Source organism: Gambusia affinis, linkage group LG09 (assembly GCF_019740435.1).
Source record: "Gambusia affinis linkage group LG09, SWU_Gaff_1.0, whole genome shotgun sequence".
NCBI lineage: Eukaryota > Metazoa > Chordata > Actinopteri > Cyprinodontiformes > Poeciliidae > Gambusia > Gambusia affinis.
Genome location: NC_057876.1, coordinates 22,618,421 through 22,631,359, shown reverse-complemented (window position 1 = coordinate 22,631,359; position 12,939 = coordinate 22,618,421). Strand labels below are relative to the sequence as shown.

The following is a 12,939-nucleotide window of genomic DNA, read 5'->3' as shown; positions in this document are numbered from 1 at the left end:
TTTCTGGATCATCCTGTCATAAACTTTAACACTTTAGGTCCTAACTGAGCTTCTGGAGTCTGAGATGATGAGACTAATCTTTTACAATTTCTTTAACATAGTAATGTCTGACCTCTGTACATGTTATGTACTTAAGTAGAATAAAATAAGTCATCAAACAAGGTTTTTTAATTTGTCCTTTACCTGGATTAAAAAACGCATTGAGATTAAAAACGTAACCTTTTTGTCAAGGGAGTTCTTGCAACAAACACAACAATCTGAATTATCATTACTGAGTTTTTCCATATTGTATTCAACTCTAGGACTTGAGTAAAAGTTTTGATACTCAAAGTCAAATCTTACTCAACTACAAGTAAAAGTTGCTCGCTTAAAACTTTACTCAAATGTAAGTACTGATGTACTTTTTAAAATACTTCAAAAGTGTTCAAAAGTAGAAATTATGTTTTCTAATAACGTCGGATTTATTAATGTTTTTACAGAATTTTGTAACTTGCTGAAACCACGTGATTGTACTGACATGTAGAACCGCTCTGCTACAAAGAATCTCGTAAAAACTTCAGCATTAGACGCTATTAAAAAAATTAAAGCAATTTTTAAAATATATTTAAAACGTCCCCACAATCGCATGTCAGTAAAGAAAAACGGCAACAGCGGATTACAAAGCTCTGCTGAGCCAAAAGGAACGAGTGATGACGTATTCCCATTTCAAAAACGTCACAAATTAGCACTGCCCCTAGTGACCCCACGGAACCCCAGCCCGTTACCTAGCAACCCCACAGAAGCCCAGCCCGTTACCTAGCAACCCCACAAGCTCAGCCCGTTACCTAGCAACCTAAACTGAACTACTGGACTTTTGGCCAGCTGGTTTTCCACGCATTAGGACTACAGAAATGTAGTGAGTTCATAAGTCATAAGTTCCCCAAAAAATAAATACTCAAAGTACTTACTTAAGTACAGTGCTAAAATAAATGTACTTTGTTATTGTCCATCACTGCTATTTAGTTATATTTTTACTACATTTAAAGGTCATATTTAGATAATTAAACCACAATAGGAACCAGATCCCTCTTAATGTCTCCTAGTATTCAGATTAAATTGTTGTTTTTGTCCTGACTCTCAAAACACACCAGTAGTTCTCATTAATGCTCATTAGTTTGGGTCTTTTCAGCTACGTAGCGGATTTATTTTTTGTGGCCTCTGATTTATTGTGTGTACACACATTACACGGACACCATGTTGGGGCATTTTGAGAAAAATAGAAATAATAATTTGGTCAAGGTTTCCAACACCCGGAGGCTGTAAGTATGTGCGGGTTTACGTTGCTGTGGGTTTGTAAAGGTCACTGGCAAAGCAAGGACGAGACAATTATTCATGTGAATCATTCGCATAAAGATGCCTCTAGTGACAAATTAAGTGCATGTAGGAGAAAATGAATTAGCGTCATTTATGGAAAATGTCTGAACTCCAAGCACATGAAATAAAATCAAAGCTTTAATATTTTGTGTTTCAGACTTGCTTTTCCTCTTGCGTCACACCAGTCAATTCATTTCGAGCTTTTCTCCTCTCTTTTGGACACAAGGTGTCAAAGAGAAGCTCGATTAACAGCTTCTTCCATGTTGTTACACTGCTGTACACATTTGGCTGACAGCTATGTGTTCAGAGTGGGTTTTTTCTTCTTTATTTTCAGTAGATTTTGAGTGTGTAGGAGATATTTCAAATCAGAGAATTGTTGAAAACAGTGCGAATGATAAACACCTGCACACTTTCATTGAGCTTGTCTGCATGTCTCACTAAACCAGAAGATGACACTGTAAAAACACAAAATCTAATCAAGTATTTTAGGTCTAGTTTTAATGTAAATATCTTATTCAACTAACTTACAGGTAACGTTTCAGAAACATATAGGAGTTTAGTTTAAGGCTGCGTTCACACTGCAGCTTGAAGTGACCCAATTCTGATTTTTTGTCAAATTCAATTTTTCTTTTGGCCGGGCCGTTCACACTTCCAAATAAATGCGACCTGTATGTGTTCTCCAGTGTGAATGGGCAAACGACCTAAAAGTGTCCCACATGTGCAGCAGAGGGCGCAATAGCCTCAGCGTTCTCAGTGTTTTCCAACCGCCATAAATAGAAGAAGTGCTCAGTGTTAGCAGACGTAAACATGGACGCTAATGGTGGCGCTTTCACATTTGAAGTTGTTGTCCGACCGGAGCAGCACTTTAACAGCTTCATCCTCATTACACTTCGTCATGGTTGTTGTTTTTGTTCCCGCTTGCGAGTATCAGGACGCAGAATAGTGACTTTTGTCGAGTATCAGTGACGCTCAGGTCGGATGAATGCGACCTGGACGTTAGGTCACATTTGAATTGGATACGTATCGAATACTCTGGGTCGCATTCGAAAAGAATCCATCCTGTGTTGTTCAGACTGTCGTGAAAAGATCGGATTCAGGTCGCATTACGGCAAAAAAACAACAACAAAAAAAACAAAAAACGGAATTGGGTCACTTCAGGCTGCAGTGTGAACAAGTTGGCAATTCCTTAATAGAAGATTATTTCACTTATAACATGAGAAAAATGCTCTAAGTCAGGGGTTTTCAAAGTATGAAAGGGTGAGCCCCCCTTCAAGGAGCACAATGCCTGCTGCGCCCCCCCACCCCCCGTGGAGGGGGGTGGATTTGTAAAAACTCCACCTTCAGCCCCGCTCTGGCCAAAACCAGTGATGGCATAGTTACTTTGAAAAAGTAACTTTAATCGGACTACTAATTACTCCTTGAAAAAGTAACTTAGTTAGATTACAAGTAACTTTTTAGTTACTTTCACCAGCTGCTAACAACAACGCTCTGCCTCCTGTGAAAATCACATTGAGCTTTGCCAAAACTTAATTGTAAGTTATTTTATAATGGTAACATCAACAATGTGTCTCCACTGATAAGGTTGAACTGAAGAGGAGATTGTACAAAAAACAGTACAAAAAATAAAAAACATGAGTAATTTGTGTGGTCCACTGTTGTCTGGAAAACTCTAAGAAGGATTTAAAGCCCCCCTCCCCCCAGCCTCCAGATTCTGCGTTACGCCCCTGAGTTTGATGTCGCAGCGCACAGCGCTCCTCCTGCAGCTCCACAGCTCAGATGGCTGCGACATTTACCGTAATATTAATAATTATAACGGTGCTAACTTGACATTATAACTATTGCCAACTACGGACACGTTTATTCGTGGCTGTTTTCACGTTTATTGCGCTGTTCATATTGGTCTCGATGTTTGCAGTTTTCTGGAGCGCAACGTGAAGTTCGATGTCATTGAGAGGTAATAAATTAAGTTGACATTTACAAAGACACAGCGGGACGGATCATCCGGGAAATGATGGACAGGGAGAGATGGAGTAAGACTCCCTTAATGACGGACAAATTCTGGGATTTATTATGAGTCTCTGCTTATTTCCAAGCCCAAATGAGCAACTTCACGTTCAAAAACGAGCCCAAAAAGGCGCAACCCGCCACTCATTAAATTTGCAAGCGACTTTTAAAAAATGAAGCCCAAAGCCGCTTATAATAATCGGACTTGGCGACAGAAACTGAAAATAGTTCCAGTTTTTCCACCAACAAAATGCGCATCTCCCTCCATTGTTTACATTTCTGTCGCATAGAGACGTCGGTCACTCGACAAGACGAGTAGAGGAAATACGATTAAATAACAAAAGAAGATAGTAACGCACAGTAACGCAAAAATGATTTTGATAAGTAACTGTAGTCTGACTACTGGATTTGAAATAGCAACGCGTTAGATTACTCGTTACAGAAAAAAGTGGTCCGACGTCAGTAACGTTACTGACATCACTGGCCAAAACATCCTCGGGAAACATTTCCACTGATCCCCGCTCCACACGCGCACCCCACAGTACCAACTTTTTCCTAAATCCACAGAGTTGATCGTGTGCGTAAAAGACGTTTCTCTCACATCAGTAGACAGCAAGCAGATAGCTTTTCCGGTTTACTTTTTCCCTCGCACCGCGCCTCCCCTAAAGTACTCTGGCGCCCCCCAGGGGAGGCGCGCCTCACACTTTGAAAACCGCCGCTCTAAGTGAAATAATCAGCCGGTAGAAGTAGTACATTTTTAACAATATTAAGACTTATTTATTTAAAACAAGCTGCTACATGTGGCTGGAAACTTGTAACTTAGTCCTTAAGTTTGTCATTAGAACAAGATTAAAAAATAAAACAATATAAAAACTATGATCAAAAATCTACTTTTGGAAAATTATGGCAGCAGAAACAAAACTGGTTTATACGGCTTAGTTTTATGTTTTACATTACATTTATATTTTCCATGTTGTAAGTGAAATAATCTGTCAGTGGATTAAAGAATTATGCATTTAAACCAAGTAAATAATTTATTGCTAAAATGTTTTTTTAAGTTAGTTTTGTCTTATTACAAGTTTACTAAGGTATTTGCAGTAAAGCCGACACCAAGAATACTTGGTAAGATTTTGTACTTTTTCAGTGCAAATAGTCAACAACGTTGTTATTCTTGATGTGTATTGATGGATATATCTGGTTTACTTCTATTTTAATTTTCATAAGTGATCAGCTCAGTGGATAAATACTTCAGGAATTGTTGTGCATGAGTCAAAACGTCAGGATTCGGACATTTTCCCTGCTACAGACCTGTTCTCGTTCTCCAGGCGGGCCAGGGTGCATTGGAGCTGCTCCTTGTCCTGATGCTCCAGGTGAGCCAGCAGCATGTGCTGCCCGCAGGGTGAATCGTGGTCCAGGGCTGGGCTGGAGTGACGCAGGAGGTACTGATCTTCATCCCTGAGTCCCCCACACAGGAGACAGCACACTGAGCCACCAGCACACAGCCACCAGCAGCACAAAGCAGAGCCAACGGCGCGGCATCACGGCCAAAGCAAAGCAAGCAGGACGATGAGGACGGGGATCACAGGACGGGACAAAACAAAACAGAACAGAACCAACCCGGCTCACCGCACCATTAAACCGCTGACATTTACCAAAACGGCTGAGCTCATCTTTAACTTCAACACAACGCAGCTCTGAAAATAATAAAATCACCACTGACACTGAATAGAAAAGATAATGTGAGGATCTATTACAGCAGACCTGAGGCAATAAATAGATGTCTAACTGTCTGGCAATTATTGTAATGGATGTAATGGAAAGAAAGTTATTTTACGGTTTATGTCTGGTAATAATACTTCTGCCAGTGGAGGCAACTTTACTGGATTAAAGGTAACAGAAAGTTATAACCTTTTTATTTTTATGCCTGGTTATTCATCACAGTGATATTTAGAAAAAACCCAGATTCATTTCTGCATTGATTTAATGTGTTTTAATCCAAACTAAACCACAGCCTGTCGCAATTAATCAATTAATCCCATGATAGATTAACACGAGCGCAATAATTTCAATTCTCGTGATTAGTATTTATGTGTGTATAGAGATAATATAATCCATTTTATTTGTGGTTTTGCTTGTCGTGTTTCATATAGGATATTTAAAATATTTTTCAGTTCCCATGTTAAGTTTTCTTTAGAAGATTAAGGTTTATTGGTCTTTGAGAGGGCAAACTCACATTATTTTTATCAATAAATTACTTGAAAATGGTCTCAAAATAGCAAAATACCGGAGCATGCAGACTGCCTCAACAAACGTGTGAAAGAATAACTTTCTTTTACATGTTGCTCTTTGTTGCTCAGGGTGGCGACAGGATGCTACGGTGGCTGGGAGGTCCAAACCAACATTACAAAATCTGAAAATTTGTTACAACTTTCAAAACAAAGGCACATTTTAGAAAGGGAATGTACTAACTGCAAGTGCTCATTTTATTAATAATAGTAATAATAATAATAATACATCAAACTGATGTAGTGTTTTTTAGCGTTCATCATCTGTCAGCTGTCAGAGGAGATGTCGGTGTCTTATACTTGGTAGTAGCTACAGGCTGCGATATTTTGGAAATTTTAGTTGGCAATTTTACAGAAGCTGCACCTTGTCAGAAAAAAACAAACCATCACCCTCCTGCCACTTCCTGTTGTCTTCTTCGTCGTGTTCAGAAGCAACATCTGGATGTTGATTGTTTGACTTGTGTATATGTTACCATTACAATTTTGTAAAATCTATTTTATGACCTCATTCTAGTGTAGAAACTTTTTGTTTGAAAATTGTCATGTTTCAATTTGTGTCATTTGGAGAAAGTGACCAAGAATCTGAGCAGAAACACAAAATCTTTCAAATTAAAGATTTATTTTCCAAGTCTGACCTGGTGATGACCTACAGGAGAGCAGTGTCCAAAATAATGAGACTGCAAATCCGACCTTATGAAGTGAGCTTCTTCCTCAGGGTGACTCATCGCTGCTACTCAGCCTTGTTGACAGAACTAGGATTTCAACTATTTAGGAAGAGCTGGAAGTAGAAATTGGCTTCTTTAATTTAAAGGTTGGAGGTTTCATGAGCTCCTTCCTGGAGGGCGTGTTTCAGATATGACCCACTAACAGGAGGTCTCCTGGCAAATCATTGACTTGTTGGGGAGATTAGATTTTGTATCTGACATCTGAACACCTCAGAGTCCCCTGCAGATAAGCTGGAGAAGGCAGCTTCAGAGAATCCTTTCTGGAAATCTCTGCTTAAGCTGTTTCCCCTGCAGCTTCTTCTTGAATGTGTGGCAAAGGCAGCATGAATGGATGTGGCAACAAAACTTCTGCAATACAAAATATACTGAAAATTACCTGTAACTTATAAAGAATTATCTGTTAATTAGCTTTTAAATTTTGATTGCTTTGATATTCTGACTGAAAGAGCAACATCTTAGCTAAAATGCCTTGAAAATCTTTACATTTTGTGACATTAAAAATGAAAACTTTTTAGTATTTTAAAGAGATTTTATGTAGCAAATCAACATAAAGTATAACATAACCGTAATATAGATGGAAAATGCTTCATGAGTTTCAAAGTAATTACAGAAAACAAATCTGAGGAAGCGTGGCATGGATGTGTGGACCAACTGTTCAAATTACAAAATACTTTATTGATCCCAAAGGGAAATTAAATGTTCTTGTAACTCATATTAATTCAAAATTCTTCAAATTAACTGAAACTGCAGCTGCATGTCTTTGGAGATTCATCTCAATATGGAGGCTGAACATTTTGCTCCTGCACTGCAAAAACACAAAACCTTATTAAGGATTTTTCATCTTATTTCTAGTGGAAATATCTTTGTAAAATTGAAATAAGACAAAACTAACTAACAAGTAACTTTTCATCAAGAAATAGGAATTTATTTGATATTGCTTAAATATTGATGAAAAAGTACTAGTTCACTTAAAACATGGAGAAAATATCATAAGTGAAATAATTTGCCAATTAAATTACTTTTTTATCAATATTCAGGAATTATTGACTTAAAACAAGCTTCTATATCTTGTTAAAAAGTTACTTGTAAAATAGTTTTGTTTTATTGCAAGATATATGATATATAAAAACTAGACCAAAATTACTTTTTGTCAAAGTATGTTTTGTATTTTTGCACTGTATTTTACCTTTATTCCAATAGATGAAGGAGTGTAAACACAAAAATAATTTTATTTTATATAAAGTTCAACAGAAGAGAGAATATAGTGAAATATAGTGAAATGTGCAGAGAAAAGGTTTTAAATATTCAGCTAAATTCTTCATTCTTGTTGCATTTTATTATATTTCTGGTGATGCAATGTGTATAAAGTTAAAAAAGCAACACAAGTTCTCAAAAGGAATGATTTCATTTGATTACATTTTATATATGAGAAAAAAAGCAGAAAAAAATCTAATTTTTAAAATGTTTTGATGAGAAGTAACTAAATAAAAAATGACTTAGTAACCAATTACTTTTGAAAAAGACTACAGTAATCAGTAAGTAAGTAGATAATTTCTTGGGAAAGTAATTTTTAATTAGAAACTAATCACTATTTCCAAGTAACTTGACCAACTCTGTTATTGACCCTGATGGATGCTAAATTTTCTCCCCGACTGTTCATTGGTTTTCATGATGCTGTTTGCTCCTTAATGTTCTCTGGCAAACCGTTGAGACTCTAATTGAAGTACCTAATGTTGGTCTATCTAATAAAATTGTGATAAATTACAGAGATTTATCATTTTCAAACAACAAAAATGTGAAAAACATCAAGGGGAATGAAGACGTTTTCGAGGTTATAACCGTGTTTCACCTCCGTTTCCTGCAGGTAAGTACAGTGAATGCAGAGCAATGTAGAAAGACGAGGGAGTGGTGAAAGCTGTGGACAGAGACAGCAGGAGTCAGGACAGAAAACAGCATGATAGCAGCCAAAACACCAGCTGGAGACGCAGATAGCACAGCAGCACGTTCGGAGCCATGCAGCAAAAAAAGCTGCACTGACAGACAGAGTGACAGGTCTGCAGAATCAACCCCAAATACAAGACCACAAGAGCAGAAAGCAATGCTGCTACTGGAACCGCGCGGCTTGTCATGCATACCAAACATGCTCAGGAGCTCAATTATAGATGCACGTACTTGTAGAGTTACATGCAAATGCAGGAGTCCTTAAGATGCATGCATGTATGAACAAAGGCTTGAGAAGCACTGACGTCAGAGGTAAAACTTGTTTTTACCAAGTTTTGTTTTAGACAAAATAAAAAATTGCTCTTTATGTGGTGTCAATCACCGCCTTCTCTCAGAGGCAGACAGACATTCATCTGAAGAGAAATAATGAGCACATTTCACAATGCACACACTGAGAGATGCACCTGGAGCCCCAAAGACCATACAACACTTTGTACAGGGCTGCTGGGCACGCAGCGACGACTTTAAAGTGCATCGAAAGAGGAAAACAATCTCAGAGGAGCAACCGTTTGACAGCTCACACCAATGTCAACAAACAATGAGACACAGACTCAAAGGGCGGCTTCCAACAACTCGAAACCTCTTCCTCCACTCTCAGTTTTCCACAATGAGAAGTGACTGCCTCATTCACATCAGAATAACACTTCTTCCACTTACTGCTACTCACTCTCAGTCAAGTCCTACAAACACAAACAGGCTCTCTCCACTATCTACACAAACCCAGAGACTCAAACCGCAGCAGGCGAGTCGCATGATGGAGGAGGAACACACTCCATGTGGGTCAGTCCCATTATGTGGACGATTACTTATATCGCCCAGTAACAGACAAACGTCCATGTTCAAACTGGAGCACAAACATAACAGAAATGGCTGATGTCTTGAGGGCCAAAGGGCGTGCGCACACACACACACACACATAAAGCAGCGACTGTAATCAGGCCGTTTGTTGTCTGGCCACATACTCACAGGCTCTCGTCTGGAGACAGGCTATCCGTGAAGAATGAGCAATTCTGGTTTTCCATTTCTGCCAATCTGTAAACAAACCCAAGTCAGTCAGTCAATGAATAAATGAATAAAGAAATAAAGTCACAATCAATCAATCAGTGAACGTCCCATTAAACAGAAATGTTTTCTGGAAAAACAGCCAAAAGTCAATAAATCAAAAAGACAAAAATGTGATAGCAGAATTACTACAGCTGAGGAAAACATCAAGAGTTCACTGCACTGAACCCCACTGAGAACCTCCTGGTTATTCCACCAAATACTGGTTCCTGAACTCTTCCTGAGTTAAAACATGTTCCTTTTACCCAAACATTTACCTATAAAGAGTAAAATCAGAGAAACTGAGAGTTTTTCAGTGGTCTCTTAATTTTCTCCATACCTGCACATTCATATCAAAATATCGCAAAACAACGAACGAGGATTAGAACCGCTGAAAATAAAAATTCAGATTTTTTTTCTCAGAATTTTATTTAAAAAACTTTAGATTTCTGAGGATTCAGTGATGCTGGTTGCTTAAATCAGAAAATATTTCAAGAGGACATTAAGATGCTCTAGTAGCATATTTAGAGCTAAAATTAACTTTAAATTGAATCGTTTCATTGCCAATTATTTCTATTTCCAGAATAGAAATAATTGATTGAATTTTGTATTTCTGCAAAGAGCAGAAAGACATGAAAGTTGCAGATTTATTCATGTGTTTATTTACACACATACAAGTTTTTGTGGCAATGCAACATTCACTCAAACATTCAAATGGGACAATTTGAGAAATTAAGATGTTTGCCAAACTGAAATGTTATTAAACATGAACACCAAATTATATTTCATTTATAATTTTATTGATTTGACCAAACATTTAATTCCAAACTATGGGCTTGAATTCATACATTTTGTTTACACAGCTACTAGAAAGGCTGTCAGCTTGGATGTGCAACACCTTTAAAAGTGTTTGAAGGCTCTTGCACCAGAACTTGTTGCAGCAACATGTTCCCAGATTTTGAATAATTGCATCTAACCAGCAATAAACTGTTTAGAAACATCTGGCTCACAAGATTGCAGAATGGCAAAAATACTTTTTTCGCCTTAGAGAAAGAGCTATAAAAATGTCCACAAGGACAAAGGATAAAACTGTACTGTGACTGTCTGGCAGCCTGCAGGCAATAAAAAGCCTTTTTAGAAATAAGCTCTTCTGAAATGGAAGCCTGTGAGGAGGCAGAGTGAACGGTTTGGGGGTGTTTCAGAACGAAGGACTGATTTGACTTTCAGTGGACAGCCGTGCTTCACAAGCTGTAAACTGTTTACAGCAAATACAGGTGAGAATAAAACAACCCATTTATTCCCAACCTGGAAGAAAACCAGAGGTGAACAAGTAAAAATCACATTTTTCTTCAAAACTTCTTTCTTCAAATTGACATTGAAAGACATTTGTTTTAAATAAATATATTAATGATCATTTTCTATACTAACTGTGGATGCATCTATGCTACAAATATTCCTGCTAAAAGTTTATTATCCTGCCAAAGTTTCTGCTTGGACTTCTAATCACAGAGATAAGCTGCTCAGTTTCAAGACCTTGGATTTTATTGCTAATGGATCAATTTTGGGAAGAGTTTTATTGCGTAACTACAGATTGCTTTTGCATATTGCTTCATTTTTACAACATGTTTTACATAAACCGTAATGTTTATGGGTTTTATTGAATAATTAAATATATCTACAGGGACCAACTATTTTTATCAGATACTCCTTCAGTCTCTGCTTCTCATCTTTTGCCACAAAGATTTACACTTATAGCTGCTCTCAAAACAGACTGATGTTAAAACATCTGATTCATTCATTGGTTGGTGGGCAGGAAGGATCTCCAGTACCAGTCAGTCTTACAGTGTTTCTGAAGAGGCTTCTGACTGAAGACTGTTGCTGTAGGACAGTCTCAGGCCTGTCATGATGACCTAACTTTTTAATATCCAGGCAGATGCTACACAGTGTGCAGCTGCTTAATAAATTTGGGTTTTGTTTTTTTTTTAAAGTTTTTACAAATGGATTCCTTGTTTTTTGAAGTCTTCACACTTTAACCATTGATAGCTACACCAGTGTAGCTATCAACACCTATTTAATTCATTTTAATCCAATTATAGTCAGCTAGAAAGTGTGGTTCATCAGGGGAGGCGTGAATCAATCGAACTCCAAAGCGAGTTGGAGCGTCATCCGCCTAAAAAGCTCAGCCTCGGTTCGTTTAAAGTGAACTGGGACGGTTCAAATGCATACGTCAACACCGAGCATGGTTTAAGTCAATAATTGCTGAATGTATATTTTTAAAAAGTACTGGATCCATGGTAGATTATTTCACATATAACAATTTTCCAATGTTATAAGTGAAACAATTTGCCAGTGGAACCAGCACTTTTCCATCACATTAAGGGATTATTAACTCAAAACAAGCTCCTATTTCTTGCTGAAAAGTTACTTGTAAGTCAGTTTTGTCTTATTTCAAGTTTACTAAAATGTTTCCATTTGAAACTAGACCAAAATTTGGGTTTTTGAAGCCTGATGAAAATGTATGACCAGCATACAGACTGCATGCCAGCAGACTAAATGTTTGCAGCAGCTTTCCTCCAGCAGAGAGATTCGCTCCAGACTGCATCACGTTCTGCAGCGCTGTCAGCTGAAGCAGTGAGGAGTGAAAGCAGCACCGGGTAGTGATTTAGAGGCTGTCTGCAGTGTCCAAGCTACATCCTATTTCTTTTCATTTTCCAACGCGACTGCAGCTCTGAAAAATGTTGGATTTATCCGTGTCGTGGTACAGGAGTCCTGGCACGGTGAACCTTACTGCTCGTAATTCAATCCGCAACACTATTCATCAGGAGGGGTCCTAAAACCTCAAGACTGAGTCAGGGACAAGAGTAAATGAGAAAGAAAAGGGCAGAACGTAATAGCACACAGTAGTGTGTGTGGGCTCTGGTGTGCACAAGCTGGTGTTTAGCTCTTTGTACATAATATTGGATGTGAAAGGAAATGAGAAATGAGAGAGCGAGCGAGAGCGAGGGCTGGAGAGGAGAAATCCTGCCTGAGCTTCAAGAGGCTTCTTTATTATCTCCTTCTCATCTATCTGCTGTGAGATGTCACAGCAGCGGTGATGATGAAAGGAATGAAGTTCGGCATCAATGAATAGGGAAGAGCGCGCTGAGAGATACAGACGGAAAAAGCAGAAAAGAGAAAGGAGGCCGTGTTTGTGTTTGAAGTGTACAAATATGACATTTGTAACCTCAAACTTCAAATACAAATACGGTGTTTGAGATGAATGAAGGATTTATAAAACGGCAGGAATAAATTTGGCAACATTTAATGTAAAACATCTTTGGGGAAGGTGGACTTTTGCGCCTTCATGCATTAGAAAGTCTGGCTTGAGGCAAGGGAGTTTGGAAAATTACACATTTCCTCAAAAAATACATTTAAATGTAACTAGCACAGTTGAAAAAAGGAGTGGTTACAGATGTACGAAAAAGTAAAAATAAATTTGGTGGAGACATTGAATTATTTTATGCAGAAAGAAACAGCAAAGTTTTCTTATC

At 38.0% G+C, this 12,939-nt stretch overlaps 1 protein-coding gene across 5 annotated transcripts in view; it reads right to left on the bottom strand.

Moving 5' to 3' along the window:
* The window catches only part of drp2 (dystrophin related protein 2), a 168,792-nt gene that overhangs the window by 11,822 nt on the left and 144,031 nt on the right, over nucleotides 1–12,939 (bottom strand). For 4 of the 5 annotated variants that reach the window (XM_044127912.1, XM_044127915.1, XM_044127913.1 and 1 more), the window contains 2 exons: nucleotides 9,335–9,400; nucleotides 4,666–4,812 (listed from right to left, as the gene is read on the bottom strand). In XM_044127912.1, coding sequence (XP_043983847.1) covers nucleotides 4,666–4,812; nucleotides 9,335–9,400 — 213 coding nt within the window. The remainder of the gene's footprint in view (nucleotides 1–4,665; nucleotides 4,813–9,334; nucleotides 9,401–12,939) is intronic. The other variant, XM_044127914.1, reaches the window with a different exon arrangement.